The 27,408-nt window shown below is 39.6% G+C and overlaps 1 protein-coding gene across 1 annotated transcript; it reads left to right on the forward strand.

Moving 5' to 3' along the window:
- Positions 1-863: 863 nt before the first annotated feature.
- On the forward strand, positions 864-27,217 carry LOC147059324 (uncharacterized). The gene is made up of 7 exons (XM_085908286.1): positions 864-949; positions 5,268-5,343; positions 21,585-21,629; positions 24,292-24,464; positions 24,883-24,996; positions 26,544-26,692; positions 27,179-27,217. The coding sequence occupies exons 1-7, from the start codon at positions 928-930 to the stop codon at positions 27,215-27,217; spliced, it is 618 nt and encodes a 205-aa protein (XP_085764412.1). The 5' UTR covers positions 864-927.
- The last annotated feature ends 191 nt before the right edge of the window (positions 27,218-27,408 follow it).

Raw genomic sequence — 27,408 nt, forward strand, 5'->3', positions numbered from 1 at the left:
TTACCTCGATGGCGTATGCATTTTGAAATGTTTGGCTTAGACAAGGGGTCCAAATTTTAAAACGGTGATTGATTCGATGCAGTCGATGAGTTTAAATTTTTTTTTTTGGAGCCCTGTGATTGACTGGCGACCAGTCCAGAGTAGGATATACGTACTACTCCAGCACACGTGCAACTTTAACGAAGTCATTAAGGGTAATCAGTAGAGAAAATGAATGCATTGAAACGTGGGATGCTAAAATGCTTTTCAAAATATGACCATACAGTTTTTAAAAGATTTATGATTGTAACAGTTCAACCTTGAAATGGATGGATTCTAGTTCCATTATTTTTCATTTGGAAAATGTATTTGACCTTCCAAGCAAATTAAACATCAAACCTCCTCCATGAAATGCGCGTTTGACCTTTTAGGTTCCACTGTATTTCAGTTGCACTTGATTTTAATGTAAATTCAGCCCAATAACAAACATTTTAATTTGGGTGGGTGAGCTATTGATGACAGACTTCAAATCACTGATGACATTAGAAGATCACAAGACTTAGTAAGTGTTCCTGAGGAATTTCAAAGGCCTTCCATGCTTCTTCAAAGTCCAACACCCCTTCGCTTTCCTTTTGTTTTCTCTATGGCGTCAGCAAAAGTGCACGTGGAAGTGAGAGTGGCAAAAATGCACTGGTTCCTCAACTACACTCCAGTCATTGAGTGAAAAGCAGCTACTCCCCCTCAGCCAAGCTTCCAGAATAACGAAGCAGCCCGGTGCACCTCCGTCCACCCCTCTCAGAGTCAAACATTTGGTACATCCCAGTGGTGCCTCCGTCGCTGGCTTGATACTGATTCAGTAGTATCTCAGCAGTCAGTGAGCCGCACAAGCAAAGGGGTCCTCAGTGAGCATCTTTCATCTCAGCCTCCCGCTTGTTTTGCATCTCTGTTATGACCCTGTTCAGCCCAAGATGTGAGTATATCTTTTTTTTCTATTAGTGTCTAGTGAGTGCGTGTGTGTGCGTGTGTGTGTGTTCTTAGATGTTTGCATGCATCACTGTGTTCCAAAAAGATTTTTTTTTAGGGGGGGGGGGGTCATTTAGATTTTCTTCATTCATTTTATCCCCGAGTTTCACGCAAAACAATATTCCTTCACATTCAATTCCTGTTGGTTTAATTTGAATGTTTCTGGTGTTTTAAAGTGTGATTTTGCACTTTATCACAGGAGGTTTAGAGTTTATGATGGTAAACATGAGGTCTCACATTGGCAAGGTCAGCAGGCTCTCTGTGCTTAAAGGCTCATTGCGGCTTTAATTACGTATATTATGGAGCAGTGCAGCTCCTGGGAGGATTTTCTTTGTTTTTTATAGCGCGGCTACAACTTTTACATTGATTGAAGAGCAGCGCTCCCCTCACAAAGCCACAAAAGGCTGCAGCACAGGACAAAATCATGTTGCGCCTTGTCTTGCATGTGGTGCCTAACATCTTTCGGATATGTGCTTGTAATCTTTACAATGAGAATGATGTGTTTACAGAAAATATCAGAATTTTGACCTGAGAAGGAAAAGTATCATTAGTCCTACAACAATGTTGAAGACTTGAATCTGTGGCTGATGGTTCATGTCAAAAAACTGCAAATGCAGCTAATTGTTTTTCTATTGTGCGTAGGCCAAGTGACTTTTCAGACACACAGTGGCATACATTAGTGGTTAAAATAGAAGTGTGGATCGTATAATTATTATTATTAATATCATTATGTAAAATGTATTCAGGTTTAGCAAAGTTATGACCATTGTGATGAGGAGCCGAAAGGATACCAAGTCAATTTTACATTTTTCATTGAAATAATAAAACATTATTTTATGGATTTTACTTTTTTGCAGGTTGTTTTTATGGGATGAATGGGTGATAAATGATAGAAATATCTTTTTCTCAAGGAATACACATTGCATGCGCAAGTGGGACCGCAAAACAATATTTGGGTCAGTCGAGTCGCTTTGTAGAAGACGATAATTGGAATTTATGTAAATGATTAAAGAGTAGCGTTCTAACCACTGCATGAAACATGCAGAAATAGCAATAATTATGATGGAAACATAAGTCAGACTTTTTTTTTATCTGATTATATTAATATTTCATCTCCCACACATCAGTGACTTCAAAGTGAACACATTAATAAGCATACAGTGGCAATTTTGAGCTTTTTACACATATAAGTGTGTGTGTGTGTGTGTGTGTGTGTGTGTGTGTGTGTGTGTGTGTGTGTGTGTGTGTGTGTGTGTGTCTGCACTTGTATGTGTGTATGCATGTGTGTGAGTGTGTGCTTGTGACTGTACAAAACAGGCAGAAACTATTTAAAAGGCAGGTAAAATGAAAGTTGCATGTACACAAATTCCCCAAAGTGACTTGCACAAGACGACTGCCAGTCTTAACATTTCTCTAAATAGAACTGAATCTGGATCTGCTAGTCAGGTAATAAATTAAGGGTTAGTTGATTGACCCCAACAGTGAAGTTAACTGTCTTGAGTGCCGCCAGGAAGGTCGAATCAGCAATGAAGAATTATGCTTCCGCCCACAGTAACGGCGGCTTGCTTAAGGTCTTCTGAGAAAGTAAATTGAGCGACTGTTTTATGTATGAGAAACACTATTTCTACTTATTTCATGTTGTGCATCTGTTATTTTATGTTGGATTATATCATTATAATTATGTGACTTATGTTACGACTGAAATTATATTTCAAACTTCAACAGAAACCGCGGGCTGTGTCAAAAGCTTCGATGACAAACAGAGATGGAAAGCATCTGCACTGATTCAATTTCTACCCACTCATATTAACACGCAATCAGGCATTATATCAGAACATTTGTTATTTCAGGAGACGAGTGGAGAAAACACACACACACCCGCACACATGCCCCACACGCATTGAGACTTGATACAACAATCGTAAAGCGTCTGAATTTTAGTGCCGATGCACCAGCCAAAACAAATCAATGGTCCCTGCATTGTCACTGTGATTGATTTAAATCAAAATCTTTATAGGCCTTGCAGAGGTTTGAAAACAAGCAGTCTGGAGTTTATTGTCTCCAATTAAGAAAGGAGTTTTGTTGTTTTTTTTTCGTTTTTTTTCTCTGCGTGAAATACATAACTCAAGAAAAACATCTCAGCATGTACAAATGAGATTTTATTCAATCTAATATCGCCTACCAATGAGAAACAAATGCGTCAATATCGCTATAAAGTGCCTTTTATTTTAAGTGGCCAGACATTTGTACACACAGCAGTAAATGAGAGATGTCTTTCAGTCATTTCATGCATTTTTTTGGGATTATGCCTTGTCCCAAGCGCTGCTCTGCTAATTGTAGTGTGTCTAAAAAGTGACGCTATATGACAGTAACATTTTAAAATTCTAATTTCAACCAATCTTCTTATCACTTTGACCACTGTAGAATATATTCATAATGAACATATTGTTGTTTTTTTCATTACAGCTCAATCTCATATTAGATGTTGGTGCACCTAATATTGTGCTACTATAAAACCATCTTTCTGTTTTGCACTGGACCCAAGTGTTTTAAGCCAAATGGTGGAGCATACCACTTTCGCAGTGTGTGGGTTTAATGTTTACTTAAAAAAAAAAAAAAAAGCAAATGGTCATTTTTTTTAGGGCAGTGCTATTTGATTTGTATATTTGTTGCTGGCCTCAATTCAACAGTCATCTTAGTGCACTAAGGGGCTTAGATGTCAGCTGATGCACCAGAGGAAAAACAGAGAGGTTGCCCAGCAGGTCACCTCTATTAAGCCTCATAGTGTTACAAATGTATCTCTTCTGTGCTAGGCAAAGGCATAGACATGTGTTTTTTCTACACGCATTTGCAAACCACACTTAATTAATTGTAGCTTGCAGCCATTTGAGTGCTACACTGTGTGAGTGTGTACGTGCAGTTGGCCCAGTCACAGTCCATTCAGCACCCATCTGTCCATATCTTCCTCTCCTCTCATCATCCGTTTTTCTACACTCTTGGAAAATCGAGACAGAGCTTCGAGCGGTAGAGTGCCTACTATGATGTGTGATGTCAATAATGAGTTTGTTGGCACGTAACGAACTGAAAATGGGTTTATTGTGATTTGGCCTACTGTGTCGTTCTTAGAAGCATATTTGTAATTGAAAGGCTGATAATGATCAAAGATGGATAGGAAAGAGGCAAAAAAAACAAAGGTGAACAGCTGGCTCGCCATGGCAGGTCTAATCAACGGTAAGTGATAGGAGGTGGATGTGAAGGACAACCCCTGACACACTTAATGGCCGCTTTTCTCATTAGCATGTTAAATGATGGCTGATGGAATTGTTATTTACATCATTCAAACAAAAGGAAAATATGATTGGAACATCCACGGCTTGGACATCCCTCATTAGCACTTGTGCTACTGGTCGCTATAAGTTTTGTGGAGTGCTTTCACGAATCGAGCTGCACATTTCAAGGATTTCCCTGTTGCGGGTCATCGAAAGGCTTATTCAATTCTGGAAATGTTTACCGATTGTCTTATACGAGGCGTGCCTGCAGCAATTTATTTTAACTGCACGATGCCGTTTAAGTCCATGTACCATTTGTTGTTTCCATTCTATTTTGGCAATCAAGAACCAAAACCGAAAAAGTGACTCATATTATTTTATTTTGTTAGGAAAGAAAAATGCTCGCTCGAGAAATGAAACTACTTTCACATTTTGTTTTATTATGTTAGATTGAACAAAATCATGGGTCACTTTTTGATTGCCAATTGTAATTTGAAAAGAACAATGGCACTTTTTGGGGTTTCATTCAGCACAGCTAGACAGTAATGTACAAGTAGACCCTTAATGGGAACAAAAAACCAACAACACCATAGCGATCCATACATTGTGCATAAATGGTTCCATCGAGACTGAAATAACGAAAGCCAAAACATACATTTCTCGAACGGAACTACAACCCTGTCTGTTTTTGGCCGTCCATTTATAAGTTAACAGGGACTTTGTGCTTCATGGAGCATGACATAAGATATTAGCATTTGACAGATTGGACTTTATTTTCCATTTTGCCGAAGCCAGAATGGTTCCAATGTACGTATCTTCACCGAAAGCAAAGGTACCTCATAACTGGAGGGGGGAAAGCCTTGAAGCAAAAAAAAAAAAGAAGGCAGATATTTTATCCTATTTGTATTCTGTGCTATAATAGTGCGTAGCCACACTCTACTGTGACGACACTCTTGGTGTATCAGTATGAAGCTAATGGGTTGTTCATGCTTGCAGACACGAGCATGAGTGGAGACCTCAAGTCAAGTCGCTCCAGGGCAGCAAGTAAACGGGCCAGCAACACCACTTATGGGTGAGTGTCAACCACTCACGCACGCACCTGCATGCAAAACCGATCTTTGTCTACGACTCGATGGCCACACCACCTGCATTGCAATCGATGAGGCATTATTTGTTAATGTTTCACACCAGCTGAGTATGTCGTATGCTATTGATTTTAGCCAAAGGTGCTGTCTGCACCATTCAGTGATTTAATCTATCTGCTGATATTGCGACACCTTATGATAACGTCTGATTACATGTCATTGTTGCTGCTTGAATACGGTGAGGCAGGCTAACTGTGTAAACTGGCTGGTGGAAGGAAAGCAGGTGAAAGAGACAGAACAGTACGGACCTGTAGTGATTTTTTTTGTGTGTGTGTGTGTGTGTACAAGACTGTCATCATCAACACAAACAATTCTGTTGAACAAAAAAAAAAAATGCTTCTCCATTTTACAGTTTGAAAAGATATTTTCCAGCAACCTGGAATAAAGATTGAACTACCATTCTTATTTCAAACTGAGAAGAGCTGGAGATTCTGCAGATTTAGCAATTTGAGAAAAAGATGCTTTTTCTTATTTCTTAAACTTCTTCAACTTTGGTAGCCCACGTGCAGAATTGGAAAATGTCCATCCTAGCATCCTGGATCTTCTATCTGTATTCATCTAATCACAATCCTCTTAACTTCATCCCTTGCTCAGTCACTTTCCTGTAGTGCTGCTCCAATTTGAATCATTTAAGAATACATTCCAACTACAATGTAGGACATTCACCCTGAAGTCTAAACAGATCAATGAAACAAACACTACAAGAGAAATAATATGAACAGATGTAACAACATGTTTGCTCCAAGCCTAATGAGCAGCTTTCATTAACATTCTGTGTTTTCACTCAACTGGGACTCTGCGTATGTCTGTTACGCTGTGCTCCCAAATAAACAGCGATAGTTATGCATCCCCGCCATCTCGATTCCATGCCTCTCTACCGGGCCTGCTTCACCATATCAGCTCATCCAGTGTAAACAATACAGGAGTGACACACAGTATATCCCAAACATGTCATTTTGAGCAGTTAATCCAGCTCGGCTGCTACCTTCCCTGTCACCCAGTCTCAGGCCAACCTCCCCCCAACTCGATTTGCCCGTTCCTCCGTGTAGTTATTCAGCAGTACGCGGCCATGCATTAATGGGGTTAGTCACACAACACCCAAACACACAATGTGCTGCCACAACCGGAACACACCTGAGGTATTAGTCGTGATATAGCCTGGGTCCACCTGATAATTCACTGAAATGACACGGTATTAAAGCAAAACAGGTCAACTTTCTGGATGGTTTTGGGTTAACTGCAGAACTTCCCAACCTTTTCAATTTCCCACAACCTGAGAAAACTTTTAATAGGTTCTTGCAGGCCCTGTATTTCATTTCAAGGAGACGAACAATTCAAGATATTAGTCATCGTTTGGGTCATTATGGTTTGGACTTGTGAGCAGAAATGAGTTCATTCATATATTGAGGGAATATCTTAAAAATCAGGAATAATACAGAAATGTTCAAGACATGAGCAACAACAAAAAGCCCAACGTTTCACTGTTCACTTATAGAACCCACAAAAATAGACCCGTGTCCTAGATTGTCAACAAATACAAACCCACAGTCAAGAACTGAAATTCAACTTGCATGCTAGTTATCCATCAAAACTATCACTTGTCCTTCATTGGAATCAAATATGTTATTTTCCCTAAGGCTGTTTTCTTCCTCCCTCATTGCCACTTTTTTCAAACTGGCCATTTGCGACACTGGCTATTTGCTAACTCTGACTATATAAAGGTGTTGTCATTATTTATTGTCAGCACACACACACACACACATGGCTTGGTGACACCCCCAGGTCACGAGGAGGACCCAGCTGTAGGAGTAGTGATGAGCGAAGCCAATGTTTCACAGGCCAGATGTTACAGCCTCAATGTGCTCCACTGCACCACGACAAACGTTGACTCTATTGTATAGGGAGGCTACGTTTTGAGTGCAAGTGTGTGCGTCTGTGCTTTTGGCCTTTTTTCACGTTGCCTTGGTTGTATCTAATATGTGAATGTCTCCCATCAACAGTATGAACAGTAAAGACAGCTTGAGTGAAAAAGAACCAAGAACCATTTGTAAAAAGATGGTTCTAAAACAAGAACACTCCATATTTTTCTCATGTTACAATTGGGTAAAATTATGAATTTAAAAAAAAATGTCTATTATTGGTCATTGTTGGCCTAGCTAAAGTATTGAGAATGGCTTTCTTTCTCCCTTTGACAACGCAATGTTAATGATTGAACAAATGCCGTCTTTTTGGTGAGAATTTCCGAAGTACGAGGATTTTGACAATAATTTGTGTTGATTGCAAAAGATATGATATCATATTATCATATATTAAGCAGTACGAGGAAGATTTTCTATAAGCAAGAATGGAATTTGAATCTTCAGAAGACATTTTATTGATGGAAATTGATTCTCAAAAAGAACTGGTTTTGCATTCCCATCCCAATATGTGAGCGCACATAAATTTGACTTAAAGGTCAAGAAAACTTTGTAGTTCATTTCCAGTGGAAAAAAAGATGATTGCTGGCGTTTTTACTGTACTTTTAGTGTCTTACATTTCCACATCATTACCACTTTTGATTGAGAGATTAGAGGACAAAATATACATCTTGTCGAACCCAAAAGATCCATTACTTGAAGGTCAAATCTCGTTGGAGTCTCTACAAAGTTTAAACAATGACCTTTACTTGGTGTGCTTATATTCCTTCACAGGGTTCATCTTATGATCTGCCACATTTTGCTGTAGAAGTGCGAAAATTGGGGGAAAAAAAAGTGGCTATTATGAAACACAAAATAATACAGCCTAGAAATAATACATATATAGTATATTACAAAGCAGGCCGCATTTAGTACAAATGAGCCATCAGCTGTCATTTTATGTGTTTATGTTAGCTTAACCACATGTAGCTATATAGCCACCAAGGCGCCTGAAAATAAAAATAAACGACAGTCATGCATAAGTATGGCCGGCATTGTTTGAAGTATACCATGCAGCTTAAGAGTCATATCATCTTCCATTTTGTGCAACAATTGTCGTTTATTGTGACAAATTGCACAATGCATTAAAGTCACTGGCTTGGCAGGATGACGTGTAAAACCAATGGAGACTGGGGAAAAAAGAAAAAAAACGCAAAGGGCAACAATTGTGACAATCAAAGAAGAAAGCGGGCGATGTTAATCTGCCTGTCTGGATGACATCAATCTGCTGCAACATATTTGGGTGACATTACTTTGATTGGCACATAACAGCTGAGAGTGCACGCAACTAAAAAAGACTTGATATGAAAAGAGACGCGCTTGTGCTAGTGTTAGATATTCTCTGTTTTATGTTTTGATAGGGTAAATGAGGCATGATGTTGCTTGTGGGAAAAAAAAGACATTTACATGAAAAGTGACATGATGTTGCTTGTGGAAAAAAAAGACATTTACATGAAAAGTGACATGATTGATTCTTTAAACAAAAAAAAGCAATGTATTTGCATGATTGAGTGAACTAATTGGAAGCAAATAATGAAAGCTTCTGTCAATATCATCAATCTTGCATTACTGTCCAGTTGTTCTGGCCATACATATTCCAGTTGATTTCCACATCTCTTCAGACATAGCAATTCATTCAGCTGACGTCTGCATCTTGATCAAATTAAGTGAAATGAAGTGTATCATAACCTATTCTCAAAACACATTAGTCGGAAATGAGGGGAAAATTAAGAAATAATATTTTCCCTTCCGATATAATGTTTGTTCAACATCATAAAAGCATCACAAAATAGTATTTTGGTCATCATTTGGGCATATTTTTCAGAGTTCCCTTACTGAAATCCCCAAAGTCTTGTTAAATAACTCTAAATCTGGATGCAAAAAGCACAACTATGCTTCACTATTGCTGTAGTTTGATGATGAGCAAAAAAAAACAAAAAAAATCACAGAGGACTATATGAAATGAAGCAAGATATTTGTCGTTCAACTCAGGAGGGTAGCAAATGCCTGAGGTCTTTCTCATGTAATCTACCCCCCCTCCCTTTTTTTCCCCACAATTACTCAAAATAAATCCTATTGTTAAAACCAAGCCTGAATTGTATAGCAAAACCGATATTTTTTTTTCTTAAAAGCCAAACAAAGCCAAAGCCCAGGAGGAACAATTTACTGTAGACAGGTAAATAATGGTAGTCAGTAAGGCCATCCAAAGACCCGCCTGTGAATTATAGTGTAATGCATTTTGCGCATTGTCCTTATTGTACAAGGAGTGTCAGAGGGTTGGTGTCATGGTGGGGCTGGGTGGGATTTGGCTTTAGTGTTGTTATGGCTTTAAAAACAAACGGCTGCCCTTGAACAGGATTCGTCCCGGTTCTGATGTTCCTGCAGCACCGAGGCCATTGAAGTCCCGTTTTTATGATGAACGTTTTCAGACTTTGCAATCAATCCGTTCGATTGACAATACGGTCGTTAAGGTATGGCGTGAAGCTCGTCACTATTTCATCACATTTTATACTACGGTGGTGGAGGAAGAAAGAAAACACGAGCAAATTAACTCCTGGGTTGTACTTTGCATTCCAAACAGTTTTCGGCATGAGCAGAACAGAACAAAAGAGCCTTAAACGTAATTCTACGTGCTGTATGCTTCATTTGTTGAGAGACTCGCTTGCATGAATCCCATGTTCAGCTCGTTTCCCTGAAAGACTTTCGATTAAGATAACAAGCACGGTGCTGAGAGAAAACATCGACCAGGTGAAGCCCAGCTTGATGAGGTAAGACATTAGTATGCTTCACGCTACCAACAATAGACCGCAAGCCTCTCATATGATATCAATTATCTAATGCGGTGGTTCTCAAAAGTTTTCAGCTCGTAGCAACTAAGAAAATCACGACTCACTGAGTACCACCATAGTACAATACAGTTATGTAGTAGGCCGAAGTGTTCATGAAAAAAAGATTTAATCCTACTAATACACAGGAGGTACAAAAGTAGGTATACAGTAGTATCACATCCGAAGATATTAGTGACATGAATATATTTTAATTCCGTCTTCTGTCTTATTTTCACCTGCTATATTTTAAGACCTGTACCTGCAATATATTTACTTGGTAAGACTTGTAATGTGAATTCAGGGACTCGTTAGTTAGTTAGTTAGTTAGTTAGTTAGTTAGTTAGTTACTTGCTTGCTTGCTTGCTTGCTTGCTTGCTTGCTTGCTTAGTTAGTTAGTTAGTTAGTTAGTTAGTTAGTTAGTTACTTGCTTGCTTGCTTGCTTGCTTGCTTGCTTGCTTGCTTGCTTAGTTAGTTAGTTAGTTAGTTAGTTAGTTAGTTAGTTAGTTAGTTAGTTAGTTAGTTAGTTAGTTAGTTAGTTAGTTAGACTTCGACACTCTTTTTAGTTTCTTTTTGTCTGTTTGGCTTTGTTTGATTTGCATGTTTGAAATACAGATTTCACTCAGTCAATCAGTCAGTCATGCAGGCCTTCTCTGTCAACTCTTAAACCACGTGTGATGGTATACATACGTCCTGTTTTACATTTTAGAGCATCTCCACGCCCGCACACTTGTTTTAAAGCCGCTTTGAACAACCTAAGTCTCTGGAGCAAACGGATCCCCGCGGGCTGCTCACGCGCCATCCTCAAGAGTATGACAAGAAGCATTTCAATGTTTTTTCAGCTCGCACAGAGGCAAAAAATAACAACAAATGAGCTGTCAAACCAAAGCCTACACTACACTTTCTTTAAATTTTAACATTCATCTCCTCCCCATCCCTCTGGCTGCAAAGATGCCATGACGTTCTGTCTGTTGTCCTTTCCCTGGTAGAGACGTTGTGTGGGCTGTAGTGCAGGAAAGGTCAGCCCAGTCACAGGTGGATGTACTGCTGAAGAAAAGGTCATTGTGCCAGAAAAAAAAAAAAGATAGAGGTGCGCATCTGCTGGTTTCACTGAGCCGCAAAGAGAGCAACAGTGAGAAAGCTCAGAGGAAGAAAGGAGCGGGTGATATGACGCAGACGTGATATTCGGCAGAGATAAGGTCATGAATCGGTCTGGAGCTTAGTGATGGCGAGATAGTTGGAATGTTGGAATGACCGCCGCCATTGCCAAGCCTTACTATTAAATTATAATACAGTATGTATGTGTGTGTGTGTGTGTGTGTGTGTGTGTGTGTGTGTGTGTGTGTGTGTGTGTGTGTGTGTGTGTGTGTGTGTGTGTGTGTGTGTGTGTGTGTGTGTGTGTGTGTGTGTGTGTGTGTGTGTGTGTATATATTTACCTGTGGATGGGAAAGCTAAGCGTGAAGAGTCTCTGTCACAGAAATGCACTTCTACAGTCACTAAATGGGTGCCTTTGAAATATCTCCTTGACAATGACGTCATGGTGTTGTGGGCTCTACGCCATATTGTAGCTAGAACAGAGACATACACTGCTTTTCCACTTCGCCATAAGTCTTTGCCAAAATACGTTTTTTGTTCTTACATTTGTTTTTCTTTTCCCGGTCTATTTTTCTATCGTCTCCCGACCAAAAGGTTGGGAATTCGGTCCCTAGCCATCGTGACCATGTCGGAGTATCCTTGAGGAAGAAGGTATACTGTGTCTACCCAGATGAGTTAGCACCAGTGTCCTGCAGGCTTATCATTCACTCCTCAGGCATGCTCTCCGTTTTCATAGTCCTCTCTATCCCAACTGATTAGCCTACACTGGGGGTAAAAAAAAAAAAAAGGACAAGAGAAACAGGTGGGAATGGGCGAAGCATAAATAAAAGACTGGTGCACAGGCATGAAAGATAGATGGAGTGCGGTGCAGAGGGCAAGTGTGAAACAATTGAAAGAGGAGTAGATACGGAGGAAAAATGTAGAGAGCAAAAGAAATAACGGTCAGGGAAAGTGAGGGGTGAGGAAAGCAAAATAGCGGGGCGAAAGCAAGTGAGCAGTGCGCCGCGTGTCATCAGCCCCCCTGGCGGGAACAATCCATCTCAAATTGATCTTCCAGCTAGGCCCAGCAGGGCATTCCGAATCAATCTCAAATTGATCTCGGTGCCAGAGGTCGGGAAAACTAGCAGTGGAGCTTATCAGAAATATAGTGGTGCTGGGAGGATCTGACAGGGAAACTTATCACACTGCACACCAGGAAATGGGCTCGGAGGCCCCCCGGGGTGGCAAGGGGGCGAGCTCGCACCCTATATGTACACACCCACGCGGTTGCGCACAGATTGGACGTCTCTGCATGTGCCCAACACAAAAGTACACATGTGTTCAGTACTACAGAGAGGCAGAGAGGTTGTCAACATGTGCCCCTCACACACACTATGTGCGGGCTTCATTCATCACACATCTAGAGGCCATTTCAAAAAAAAAAAAAAACCTGGGAGGTTTACCAGACTTAAAGTCAATTTGCTTTAAAATGCCATCTGAGGCCTGGAGCACTTAATGACTTTTAACACATTCAGTGTGTCCTCACCAAAACTGTGTGAGAGACTTCAGAAAGAATAATCAATATTTAGCATTTGGATGGTGAGTCAGCTCTTTGAGTCAACGTGTGTCTTCAAGTCCAATAAATGTAAAACACATTAGACGCGTTTCAAATGTGCTTTTGACCAACACAGTGTCAATAAGAACACGTAAAAGAGAAAGAGGAAAAAGTTAAGGACTCATTGTAAAAGGCACAGAATTGGGTGTGTGAAAATGAGGGAAATGGTGGAGGATGTTTATGAGGCAGCAGGAGCCGGGAACGGCAAAATATGTCTGTCAGCGCTGAGGGTCAACAGAGGTCAGCAAGGAGAATGAATTTTAGGTTTCTAGTAGGGCTGGGTGATAACGGCCTAAAACATATCATAGTATTAATCCAATCCCTTTACACAAACTATACTGTGTATTGTGATACATCCATAAGTGTAAAAATTATAGGGAAAATATTTGGGTTATAGTCCATAACTTGTGCAAAATTAAAAAAACTAAAAAGTCTCAGTGTAGTACAGGGAAAACTCTCCATTTTAATTGATTGTTTCAACTGGTTTTATTTCTGGACTTGGTTTACTCGTGTTTTTGCGGTTTTATTCCTTAAGTTGAATGTACTTCCCGTCAATGCTGGCTTTCCCTCAGTTTTCTTATCACGCAAGTTTTTAACTTATTTCTCATACTTTCTTTTTAGACTGTTCACATTCCTATATATTTCATCTTGTTGGCTGTAAACATTTCTCCTTACTCACCATCCAATATGGAGTCCCACAGGGTTCTAACAGGCGCAGTAAAAAAATATATTTTGCTGATAGAAAAAAAAAAAAAAATTGCTGGCAGATTCTAACACTTTCTGACACATTCTAGATGGCTGTTGACTGAGCAAGCTAACGTTAGCTGAGGGCAAACTTGTACCCACTGAGGCTGCGGTCCTGGGATGATCGAGCAAATGTCAGTTTTGCCCAATCCTAAAATGACTCTCATGAGAATCTTTTGGAATGGCAGCTTAGGTTGTCGACGCTATCCATCAAATGATGTCCGAATATTCACATTTTTTTTCTTCTTACTGATGGAATATACGTTATTCTGCAACAGCGCTGGTGTTCCCATACCAAGTTGCAACATGCTTTTAAAATGTCAGCTCATGAAAACGAAGCAGCAGACTGAGCTAAAATGACAGCGAGGGTTAATTACTCAAGGCAGTCACCAATAACCTTTTAACTTTGGGCTGCAAGTCAATTTCGACAGGACCTATCGCCGCGATGGTAGCAACATTACCTTTGACGTTTCGCTTTTTTTCCTTCGGTTGATGGGTGGCAGGGGGGGAGGGGTAGCTGTAAGCGCCATAAATGTCACTTGTCACCTTCCTGCTGCGTAATGCGACTAATTAGAACTAAATATCCCGAAACCTAAAATTTTCCAATTACTGCTCTGCGTGAGACCTTTAGTCTATTTCTTCATGAATGACAAGGAGAGATACAACGTCCTTCCCTTACCCTCGGTAACACATGCAGCGCATCTAAACATACCGATGTTAACACAGCCTGTATTGTATGTCTCGAAACATATTTAGATAAGTTAATCAATCGAGTATTAGGATTGAACCCTTCACTACCTTTGAATCTTAATTTTGGATTTTACCAAGACATTGTGTGGAAGAAACTGAGAGGATAACAAGACCTGGACCCTATCAAACATGTTTGGGATAAAATATGACACTGATAGTGTCCCAGGGTCTTTGCCAGGTCCTTCAAGCTCACAAATGTTTTTGTGGAGAAATAAAATGAAATCCCACAGACACATGGCAAAATGTTGTAGACAGTATTCACAGTAGAGTGGAAGCTGTTTTGTTTTCCAAGAAGGCACAATTTGATGTCATCTGTTTTTTTCTGTCTGTATATGTAGTGGCCATTTCCCACTGATAGTGGGAAAATAGTTGTGCGCCTTGGACCAAATGTTGCAAGTATATGTCATATATTGACAATCCTAGCTCGACAGAAACCGCAGTTATTTTTATAGCTTGGCAAGATGAGGCTTCAGAATTTAAGATGTCATGTGAAAAAGGGAGTTTTCAATTTTCATTTAACAACAACAAAACAGTATTTGTCACATTTGTTCCAAAGTCGTTAAGACTTGACAGCGCTCTCTTAGTAGATAATAATTATAATTTCCAAAAACAATTAGCCGTCTACTGCAATCAAAAATACGCTATGGCCAAATATCAGCTCCTGTATAACCTTTCATACAAACTCATCAGGGAAATTCACATTATGAACCTTATCATCAGCCATACAGAGTCAATGATTAAAATTACAGCTTCTCTTTACAGCGGGGTCTGATCTTATCCAGAAGATAAATATCATCTGCGCTGTTATTTTTAAACAGCATGATTCAACAAACCACACCACCACATTCATGCAGCCTGGAGAAGTTCCCCTCTTTCTTTATAATAAGCACTTGTGACAGGACTGTGTCAAGAAGACCTTGATTCACCTCAGTCATTTAGTGATGCCCTTGCACTTGACTTTGTTGTGCGCTTACACTAAGTATCTTTAATAATGCTCTAACACCTCTGCACACAGGTCGAAAGCCAACTACGACCTTTGAGACTTGTAAATTCCTCAACCGGCCCGCTACCGACACGCTCTGCATTTTAAATAAGCAGTTTCAAACAGCCTTCATCGCTTGCTTGGCAGTCACAACAAAGTCTGACGAGCAAATCTGCATAGCAATGACTTTATATTGTGTTTTGATCAACATGGCTCATCATTACCATCTAAATGAATCTAAAGTCTGAGGTCTGAGACCTTTTCCGGGATTCACCACTATATATATTTTTTTTTTCTTCTTTTCTTTTCTTCATCTATTTAAGGTGGTTAAAAAAAAAATCCCACCTGCAATGCAAATGTCCTTTCTCCTCATCATTCTGGATTATTTCCTACTGGGTTCATTGCTTGGTCCTGTTTGAATTGCCAACTCCTCAGGATTAATTTGTATCATCGTATATTTCAACAAGGAATTTGGGGGGCAGGGCAATGATAGAATATTTAAAAATGTAAAACTTAAAGCCTTTATATTTCTGTTAAAATAAATTAAAAACACTTCTTAATTTAGCTATTTGATAGTAAATGTTGACCTTGAATGTCAGTACAACCACAGACCTTATGTAGATGAACAAAGCATGACATAACAGCACTTTGACTCAAGTCGACTTTAACAGCGCACGAGCAGATGAAATTTTTGCGAGCAAACGCCTTTCTTAGCCATGCATGTAGTGATTTTTCAAAAGGTTACATTTTGAAATGGTAATGGACTTTCCTTGTGATGTTCCAGTTAAATAGTTTGGCCAATCTTGTGATCCCTTGTATCCCTGACCATACAGATGTGTAGCCACTCCCTAACAAAAGGTCTTTTGAATACCGAAAATAAAAAGAAAAAAAACTCCACTGTTTTGCAAGGGCAACTTGCTCTGGGCACGTGACTAAAGTCCGTGTTATCTCCCCACACGGTGTGTACGTGTAACCTTCATAATCCCGTACGGACATGAATCAATCTCCACGTGTTTATGTTATTTAATCGGCTTTGACATGCGGCGTTCGCTGTGATCTGTATTATTCCTATCCTCACATTCTATTCCTATTTAATCACAGGTCAGCCAAATGGTTAGACCAGATCCAGTCAGAATATTCACTTGCCAGTGTCCTTTTCTGCAAATGCTGGAAGAGCAGTTGATACAAAAGGCTTTTTGTTTTGTAATCACTGTAAACACCTGTTACACAGTGAGATTTGAAAAGGGGGATTATGTTAATCTTTTGTTTAGACAATCCATAGCCGTTAAGAGTCTCCTTTCTCATTGCCATTTGTTCTCCTCCATTTTGAAACATCACTTTGTTTCCTGTCACTGAAATAGTAAGTAGCTCAAGAATTTTCCCAACTTGGTGCCCGACAGCTATAAATTAAGATTTAATGACACAACCATCTGCCCCTTTTTAGGAAACTAGAATACATTGTTAGCTGTGCCAAGGATTTCAGTGCACAGGATGCTGCTAAAAAGACAGGCACAGACATTTTCTGGCGAAGAGACCAATCATACCAGGCCATGCCACGCCTCGGCTTGGCCATCCTGATCCGAGAGGTTAAGCGCATCGGTCGGGAATGTCCGACAGCTGTGGGACAATCTGACTCATCCGGATCGCTCTTATGTGGTAGACAAAAGCGGTTTTCCATCAAGCGGCTCCGTTAGGTATCTGATATGAGTATGTCAGGATTGGATTTTGGTGTTATACCACTTTTTGGCACGCGACATCAGAGTACCAATCTCCCACTGTAATTTAGCTCAATGGTCCTTCATGTCTAGAGTGAGGCAAACTGGTGGACAAGGGAATTATCACATCAATAGAAATGAGCCCTGCTCGAGGGCCATTCATCCATTTTCTATACCGATTATCCTCACTCGGGTCGCTCGTGAGTTGGATCCTATAGCGGCTGTTTTGGGGAAAGAGGCAGTCTTGAGGTAGATCTAATGAATCCATATGAACTGGATGCACTAACAAACGATGGAGCACACTAACAATGGATCAGTTGGCTTTTTTTAAACAACACTTGTGGCATTCACTGCGAGCTAGGAGTCAGGAGAGCAAACAGAAAATGGCGGCCAAGTACAATCATGTTCATATTTGGCACTGGCTGTTAAGATATAAAGAGGATCGTAGCCCGGTGCCTGTCTCCGCTGGTTTAGATGTTAAGTCATTCAAACTTAAAACGCTCGTTTTTGTTTTTTACAGTATGAACTGATTTCATATTTCGATTAAATATGCATTTATGTGTCATCGTTTTTGGACTTGGGCATTGCTGATTGGAATGGAAAAAAATAACTTTGCCTTCTTCCTGTATTAAGCAGCCCTTTGCAAAGAGTGAACGGGGAATTCAAAAGGTTGACCTTTACTCACTTACTTATGTTCCTTGAGTTGAATTTGTAGGTGGGTCACATTGAGCTATAACCTTCCAGGAAATGAGGTGAAGTAGCACACTCGTCCTTTCTCACTCTGTCCACTCCAGCTGCCAATTGAGTGTGGCTTTACCATCAATGAGGTCTTCCACTGGCATCACGGAGACAAGTCAGATACCATGTGGAGTGAGGTGGGCAAAGAGAGAAGCAATCATTCATTCTCGGGACACTTTTTATCAAGTCTCCTGCTCCCTCATTTTATCTGATGCATTCAGTCTGTACCGCCATTTCTCCTCACTCTCACTCTCAGTGCCTTTTTTGACGCAGTAACACTCCATCAGAGTACAGCTCCTCGGCTTCTTTTTTTTTACGATAACGTGGCCGGGGCAATCAAACCTAACGTGCTGTCAGACATTCAATGCTACATAAACTAAAGACAGGAAAAATGATTGCAATCGGAAGCACAGTGCTTATCTCAAGATGAATGGATTGCTTTCAGCCTATAATCCAACCTTGATGCATTTAAGAGGGTCGCTCGGTGACTCCGGTCGCCTTGCAGTGGTAAATCAGTACATGTACTACGTCGTCCTGTACATTCACACGATGCGGTCCGGTGAGCTAAGCAATAATGGACATTGAGGAGTAGATTACATGCTGCTGTATTCACTATTGATATTCTACTAGCATGAACATGTCATCGATTGGAAAAGCAAAGTATGCAAGTTAAAGTAGGCCGTGGGGACATAAAGATGAAAACAAAACAATCAAAAAAGAAATATATATATTTATATAAAAATGGAAGGTTGTCAAAATGAATACATTTCACATTCTATATTTTATGTACATGATGTAATATTTTTACCAAATCAAAGAAGGCCATGCCTCCGTTTTGCCATGAGTTTAAGTTCATTCTACCACTTTTATTTCGTACTTACTTTTACAGGTGAGCATATTGCATAAATGAACAGAAATAAGCGTTAATGTTACTGCAATATCTGTAATCATTGTTTTTAGAATTGTATGTCATTCTAATTCATTTAACCAATAGGTGACCATATATGTCGATGTTCATTCAGATTGCATTGCTAAAAAGGAAAAAAAAAGAATTCACAAATCTAGTTTTAGTTCAGTTCAGCAGTGATTTTAGGCTTTTGGTGTAGGGGATGCACACAGACACACATGCAGGCCAGGATAACACATACACACATTGAGGCAGATGATTTATAGCCAGCCGTGTCTAATGGATTGCTTTGGCACTTGAGAAATTATGAAAAGAAATTAATTAGCCTTTAGTGACCCCTGTGTCCATCTGCCCCCCCCCCACCCCTCTCTGTCTCCTCTCTCGATTTCTCTGTCTCTCCCCCTCTCTCACACACCCACACCCACGCACGCACAAACATAAATACATATTAACCCAGATGCTAAAGTGTTCATTTTGGAGGTAATTAGACTTTAAATAGGCTAAGTGCTATGAATTGGTCTTCATTGAATTCCACAAAAATACTTGTTAGTTGTCATGTCATTATTCTACCTCATTGACATGTTGCATTGACCTCAGATGAGTCATGAATCCCCAAATATCTCTCATTTAATATTCAGTTACACAACTAATGATGTTATTTAAATACCTTAATCACTCATTCAACAGGCAATTTGCTGTTATTTAGAGAGACGTTGAAGACTAATTAATATCATAATGTTAAGTAATGGTGAAAAGACAAAACATACATATGTGCAGACTGTACTTTAAAATGCAGCGTAAGGATTATTTGACGATTGAACTATTTGAAGGTCAAGTACAAAACGATTTATAATCCAACAGCTGCTAAACAGATTTATGATGACAATAACAAAAAAGATTATGATGCTGATACACTTTGAAAGTAAACAGGCAAACACCAAAATATTTGAGTTGGAGGAGTTGCTCAGCCTTACTCCTGTTATTTTCTGTTTTACCTCAGGCTGAATTCACATAAAGATGTTATTTCTTCTGCAAGGAGAGTATAACCATTTTGCTTTTTTTTTTGGCTTGTGGTTGCATAATTATCGGAAACGTACATTCGTTTTATAAAATATTGTACAGAGATTAGTCATTGGCAAATTTACATTCTTTCCCTCCCATTTAGATCCACTTTTTTATTTCTCCATGGAACTTAAGAGCCCTTGACTCTCCAAACGTACTCTTTTTGCATTTCAATGATGTAAAAAAAAAAAAGCCAAACATCCTTCCCTTCATGTCCTTTGCAGAGAGCAACATTGCTTGAAATGCAATAAAATGTGTTGGAGGAGGGAAAACAAATAAAACATGAAGGACAGTGGCCCTCAGCGACGGGAGTTTCACACCTGTATTCTAAATTTTACTTGAGTACAATTTTTAGCTCCGCTCCCCATCTTTGCTTTTGTTACACTTTTACATTGGCCATTCGGCAATGCCGGGAATCTACGGCTCCTTCTACTCTGTTCTAATGAGGGTTATTCTGTGACACCCAAGTCAGACAGCATGCTCTCAAACACCATGACACGTTCTTTATATTGGCATGTGCACAGCTTCCCCACAAGCACTCATTATGAATTATTTTGTGGCTGTCTGTCTCCTGAGCGTAGGAAGCCATCTGGTGCGAGACATACAAGTGCAACTGTGTGTAGAGAACATAATTAAAGTCCAATCCAAATTTTGATGCACACCAGCCGCAACAAGGATGTTTCCAACATAAAAGTGCAAGTGTAATTGTGACGGCTTGCCCTTCTTATTCCAACATTTAAAAATGGCATCTCGGTTGTTCTCCGCTGAGAGTCGATCCGCCTACCCGAGCTACCCAGGAGCAGATGGCGCAGACTGAGAGTTTGTATACTTTCCTAAAATATGTTGAAGCAACCTGGAAAAATAACACAATTTTGCCAATTCACTGATGGAGCACGTGTTGTTATTTGGATGTGTGCTCTGAAATGACTATTTGATGAAAATGTACATCCATCCATGATCTACTGCCTAGCCCGAGACGGGTCAAAGTCAAGGGAAAGCTGGAGCTTATCCCAGTTTTGCAACATTGTGTGAGACAAATCAACTATCACTCATAGGCTGGAAACATATAGACTAACAATCTCACACCGAGAAGTACTGATGGTTTGCTTTTCCTTGGACTGGGAATATAATGTCATACATGATCTTAACCTTTTACATTGTCCTGGACAATATTACATTTTCACTTTTTAGGACTTAAAATAATCATACAAAACTGTTTTAATTGCATGTTGTTTGTTAAAAAAAAAAAATTAATACACTTGCAGATGTGCAGAGGCCTTTTTTGAACACGTTACCAAATATGGTTACTTGACTGTAAAATTGTTACAAACCAAATGTAAGCATATGCAGTACAGGAGTATACTTTGATCCAATTCACAATGGTTGGGCTTTCTATCCTACAACTGCATTGAAGAGTGATTGAGGAATTGAGTAATGGAGATGATGAAGGTGGGTCTAGAAAAAAAAGCACCCCGGTTGAATGAAAGGACAATGAAAGTCAGCGGGGTAGCGACTTGAGGGATTATTAGCAGACATTAGGGAGGAATGTTCAAGTCTGACACACCGCAGTGTAATCTCATTCGGGCTTTGTGTCACTTCTCGCCTATATATTCCTTCCTCATCACGCATGGGGGTGATGAGGGGGGGAGTGTGTGTGTGTGTATATTGTATATTGGTGTCTGTGTGTGTAATATTTAAACTGATTGTATGCTGTCACTGCAGCACGTTGACTACCTGGGAGCATAACATGTAGTTTTGACAAATACTTTACTAACTCTATTCTTTGTGTCTATCCTTGCAGCACCGAGTTTGACCTGGATGACAGCTATGAGGACTACTATGACAGGTACTGGCAGGAAGGAGGACAAATACCTGAGTGAAAGTGTGTGTTTGTGTGTGTGTGTGTGTGGGTGGGTGGTTGTGCTAAAGAGTCTGAAGAGTCTTCATCCCCCATTTGATTTGTTTTGCTATGTCCGTTAATAAATGCCCCACGGGTTGTCAGTCAATTTGAGCTGTATGGGTTGTGAGTGCACACAATCGTTTGCCTAATAGCAGACATTTTTAGAATGTTTTCGGAAAAACACAACAAACTGGAAAATGAAAAAAGACCCAACTGTCATATCATGTTCGGTAGCAAAGAGTGTTTTTAAAGGTATTTATTTGATTCTAGCCTACATGAAGTTTTTGAATTCATGATAGAGAAAATAATAACTTATTGCTGAAAATGGGTAAATATGTAAAGTATCCCATCATGGGACACATTCTGGACTGGCTATCAATCGCACTTATGAACAATTTAGAGTCTTCAATTAACCTAACATTTCATGTTTTTTAGAATTGTACAGTCATGAAAGATAAAACCACCGAAATTAAGACATTGAGAAATTTGCAACTTGTAAGGTATCAATTCAAACATAACGATATTGTACTTATAAATCTGAATTCCCATTCAATTGTGCAAGTGTACCTAACGTCCCAAGTCAGATTTATTGCAAAACATAAAACCTGTCTACCTGTCTTATTGGTTATTGCCTCTTGGTAGGGTTTGTTAATTTATTCCATATAAGCCCCCCCCCAAAAAAAAACACTTTGCAGTGTAGCATTTAGTTTGAAGGACTGCAGCTCAGAGTGACTTTGTATCATTGGTCCAAACGTGAAATTACTCAGGGACCTTCATAGTATATCCCCGCCCTGGTTTATGCGCACAAAGACACTCTGTTGTTTTGTGTATTAACTGTCACCGTTTCCTCGATGCTGTTTTCCTAGCTCTGCATTTTCCCCGCCTTTGCTCAGGGGGGGCAACACTTGCCACTGATTTTCAATTTGTTTTAACACAGCGCATGATTACCCCATGCCGCTGGCCAGCATAAGTGACAGCTAAATGTGTGTGTATGTTTGTGTACCTACTGCGTTTGCACTTTTTTTTTTTTTCCACGCAAACTCTTCAAGAACTGCATGCGTTTGCATTCGGGCACTAGCGTTTCTTATTAGTGCACATCAGTGCGCAATAGGGATTGACGTAGCTGTTATTGTCCTGTCTCACCTTGTGGAAAAAACATGAAGGAAATGTTCGGACACAAAGATAACTGCTCGAGTTGCCAAAGCTGCTTTCCACCCGGGGGGGGGGGTCTAATCCATGGAGACAAACACGCACACTTTGCCGTAATCCTCTGTCATCTTCTGAGCTCCCATTTTCTGGGATGACACTTCAGAGCCAGCGTAACAACACATTGTCTGTGTGCCCCAGCAGGCTGCTCCGAGGGACTTTAACTCCCATGAGCCATTTGGTCCCCTATGTCTCCCCACACGGACAAAACTCAAAGCCTCTAATCTCGCACATTTTTGGCAGCCTAATAAACTTCATCCCGATGTGACTAGAGTGAAGCGTGCCTGAGTCCGTGCATGCACCGCTGATGAGCACAGTTTGTTTGAGCTCTCGGCTCAGCAGAGAGGCTTCAGAGGACATCAGAGTGGAAAACCAAAGAAAACACTTCTAGGAGCTGTGACTGACTGACTGACTGACTGACTGGCTAACAGCTCAATCAGTAAACCTGCATTAAGTGCTCGCTGCTGACAGCTTGCCTCCCTCTTGTTGTTGGCTTTGTTCAAACTATTTGCAAGCAACTGGGGAAATTCCGTTTTTTCCCCACAAACTATACAGGCCAAAGTCTTCGGAAAGACCTCGCCATATAAATGAATCAGACGTCCCTAAATTTGATTTCTTCGTCATTCATTAGGACATTTTGAGCAATTGTACGATTCGAATTAAGGAAAACACTTCTATTATTAGAGCACAAATCAAAGTTGATAAATGCATGTTTGGATTAGTTGGGAGTGCAGTCCTGACCTCAATCCCTATTAAACGATTTTCATCAGTGACCTTTAACCTCACACATGCAGCCATCCATAAAAGGATGATTTCTGTACCAGAAAGAAAGAGAATTCCGGTCTCGTAGAGGTTAAATCAATTTCGGGTGCATTTTTTTTTTCAAATATCAACTTGATGCACAGTTGTGTTTGTGTAACTGGCAGGAAATTGGCCTGAGAGGGTGTTAGTGGCACCCCTTGCCTGATGGTGAGCTATTGATTGAGCATGGCAACACCAATTACATTCAGTGACAGATAGAGACATGCAGCCCTCTGCAACGATGGGCCAATTCCAGAGCAAGAATAATTAGATGAAACCTAACAGAATATAAAGACACACGTGTAGAGAGAGATTTGAATTGTTTTTTTGTTTTTTTAAATCTAATTTCTGACATTTTCAGAATTATTATAAAATATTTTTATATTAACCTAAGGTTTTCTTTCGCCTGTAATATTTTCATATCATTGTAATCACAATTCACAACAAATGTCATGTCGCTCAAATCCAAAACAAGTGATAAATCAACCATTTATCATTATTGTGCTTATTGCTACTGTATTATTTATTTATTTATTTATTTTTAAACTTCCGAGCATAATTGATTGAGGTTCATTTTATTTGATGTCTGTTTTCATTCTAGGGTGTATGACTACCAGCGTGTCCCTGCATCTCTGTCTCCCCCGCCTTCAATGGGGCCGAGTCTACCCAAACGATCCCGATCTTCTTCTTACTCCTCCAAGCACAGACGCAGTCGAGACAGAACCCACTCCAAAAGCTCCAGAGCCCACTCCACTAGTTCCACCATAGCCAAGTGTGAGTAGCATGGGATGTATTCCAAAGCACATGGTAGCTCATATTCCGGACAGATGTGAGGCCATGAATATTTACATAATTGTACAATAATAATAATAATAATAACAATCGTCTACATTTACATTTTAGCCTCATATGTTATTTATTCAGATATTTTTCTTCAATAAAGATGATCCCTTGACTTTGAGAATCTCTTCAAAATTTGTAGATGCAATCAATAGACAATTGCATGAATCATTAGAGCCTATAGGTTACTCGAAAATATAAACCTGTAAATATAAGATAGAACACCAGAAGGGTTTTTTTTGGAACAGGGCTTAGTATCAGGCGTAATCAATGATCTGTAATGATGCGTGTCAGTGATTCTACTGTTTCGGTAGATGTGGGTCACATCTCAGTCCTTCCTCTGTCCCCGCAGTGGACATGGAGGAGTTACAGGTGATTAAAAAGGAGCTGACTCTGATAAAGACACAGATCGATGGACTGCTTGACAGTCTTGACAGGATGGACACGCACACGAGCGACCATAAAGGTAAGGCTCTCATTCAGAAAGACTGCGGTGGCAAAAGGAGAGGCAAGGGGAGGTCAAACAATAAATCATCTATTTTCACGTCCCAAACATTTTAAGGCTGACTCAAGTGAAATGCAAGATTTTTGATTTCTGCTCAATTTGTTCCAGAGAGTCACGCGTCTGATCCAAATCATTCAGGAGCCCTTTGCTTCTGAGTGATGGCGAGACAGGACTGGCGATTTACCTGACAAACTCATTATTTTTTCACCAGTCAGGAATTTTGAGATGTTGAACAAGGTCGATATCCACTGCAGTGGGGAGATGGGGACTTATGGCAGTTTAATAACATGCTGAACAAACAATGTGGTTGGAAGCTCTGTGACAGATGACGCCTTGAAATTGAACCAGCTAAAATTGGAACCAAATTATGTCAGAGCTATTGCTGCCCTCGTGTGGGCATCTGAACACATTATAGCAAGGTCAGGGCATCATGACCCAACCATCCGGCCCATCAGCCAGGAAAAAAAAAAAAAGATCTGAATGAGCCTTTAGTCAAGATTCAGCTCTGAAGATGCTTGGTTTAAAGTTGAACTATTTTATTACATAATGACAAGTATGGAAAGATATATTGTGCGTGTGTCAACTTACGTAATTTTCCATTTTTACTGTATATACCGCCCCTCAATGAAAAGCAACAATATGTCAATTTTGATTTTAAAAGGCCAGTTTAAACATTTTAATCGATAGTAGACACTTTTGTAATAATGATAACTAATGAGTTACTGCGATGAACAGTTTTTTTGCTTTCGTGGTGGTGCGTTTCCAGCTAGCACAGACCTCATTGTGTATTTTATCATTTTTATCAATATCAACGAAAAATACCAACATGCTGGCATTTTTTTTTAGTCACGTCTCTATGTATAGATTGTCATCCAGGTTATTTAATCCACAAGTTTTCTAAACTTGTGTTGAATTTGTTGTTTCTTTCAAAGAGAAATTGAGCAATTACATGATTAGTCCAAAACGTTTTCGAAGAACATTTAAAAAGGATTGGGCAATTACGCTCACAATTTGCACTGGCCTCTTTGCTAGTCCATTATCAGACAAAACTGCTTCTCTTCGACTTAAATCTTTTATAAAATATCAAATATATTAACTATTAATAAACATGCACACTAGTTGGCAAGTTCATACAATTTGGCTACATTTCCCTCTAAGACTATATGTTTTTATACGTATTTAAGCTTGCTCATTTATATATTGAATTGAATTTTACTTTTATCTTTAGACAATGTCAATTTCAAGATGTTAGACTATAGACAAAAATTTGTATTTAGCACTTGCTGATTCGGTGATTCACTTAACATGATCCTTTAACGGTGTCAAAGTCATTTGAATAACAATCGACTCGTATAGGCAATCTGCCCATTTCTCAATGTAAATCCATGAAAATAATACAATATATCACACTGTGATATAAAAGAAAACCACCTCCATTTCTCCTTCAGACTATTTCTTCCTTTCCAGCCATGGTTTAATGTTTCAATGTTTTCACTGTTGATTCCCAGACTCTCCTTTGAGGGAGGAAAGTCCAGCTTGCTCACTGTACTCCAGCAGTCCAGAGCACTCTCTTTCTTCCCTCTCTCCACCCAGCTCTTGCCATCGAATCCACAAGGAGACCTCAGTACCGGGAGGGCCCGATGATAACCACCATATGGTAATTGAAAACAACACCGATGAGACATAGTACTCATTTTTCTATCCTTCTGTTTTTGTTTGGTGAGATAATTCACAGGCCGTTTTGTCAGGTACAAAACAATTGAACTCAATCTAGTTAAGCGGCTGTATTTTGTTGTTTAGATTGAACTACCGTATATTGAGTTATAGCTGTGTTAATGATATTTTGATGATGTAAGGCATGTTAAAGCAATCATAGACAGCATGGCTATAACTCCCTTTTAATGTGAATGTGAATGGTTAGCTGCCTCCGCAACCAATTCATGTTTTGCCCAAAGTTCAGCTCTCCACAAGCTTGAATGGAATAAGTAGTATAGAAAAGGGATGAAGAAATGGATAGAACCTTATTTCAATGATGACTCGGAGGGTATTAAGTAAGAATTATGAATGTAATCTGTTTTGATTGAAAATTGAGTCATTCTAATCTTGCAATATCATGAAGGCTCTCTTTTGTTTTATGCGGCAGAAAAACAATCACAGCTCAGATCCCGAAGAGGAAATATGAGTCTTGAAGAAAACAACATGCAGAAGAAAAGAATGGAGCGACAAATGTGAACAGCAAGCGATCAAGCCAATATTTTTATTCCACTGGGAGTGCACATTTCAATCAACACTTAATTTGACTTGTTGCTGCAACTGCATTTTTGTGGGGAGAAAAAGTAACAACAACACAAATTAAATTATACGACAAGATGT

This window comes from Syngnathus leptorhynchus, chromosome 3 (assembly GCF_054491065.1).
Source record: "Syngnathus leptorhynchus isolate UIUO chromosome 3, UIUO_Slep, whole genome shotgun sequence".
NCBI lineage: Eukaryota > Metazoa > Chordata > Actinopteri > Syngnathiformes > Syngnathidae > Syngnathus > Syngnathus leptorhynchus.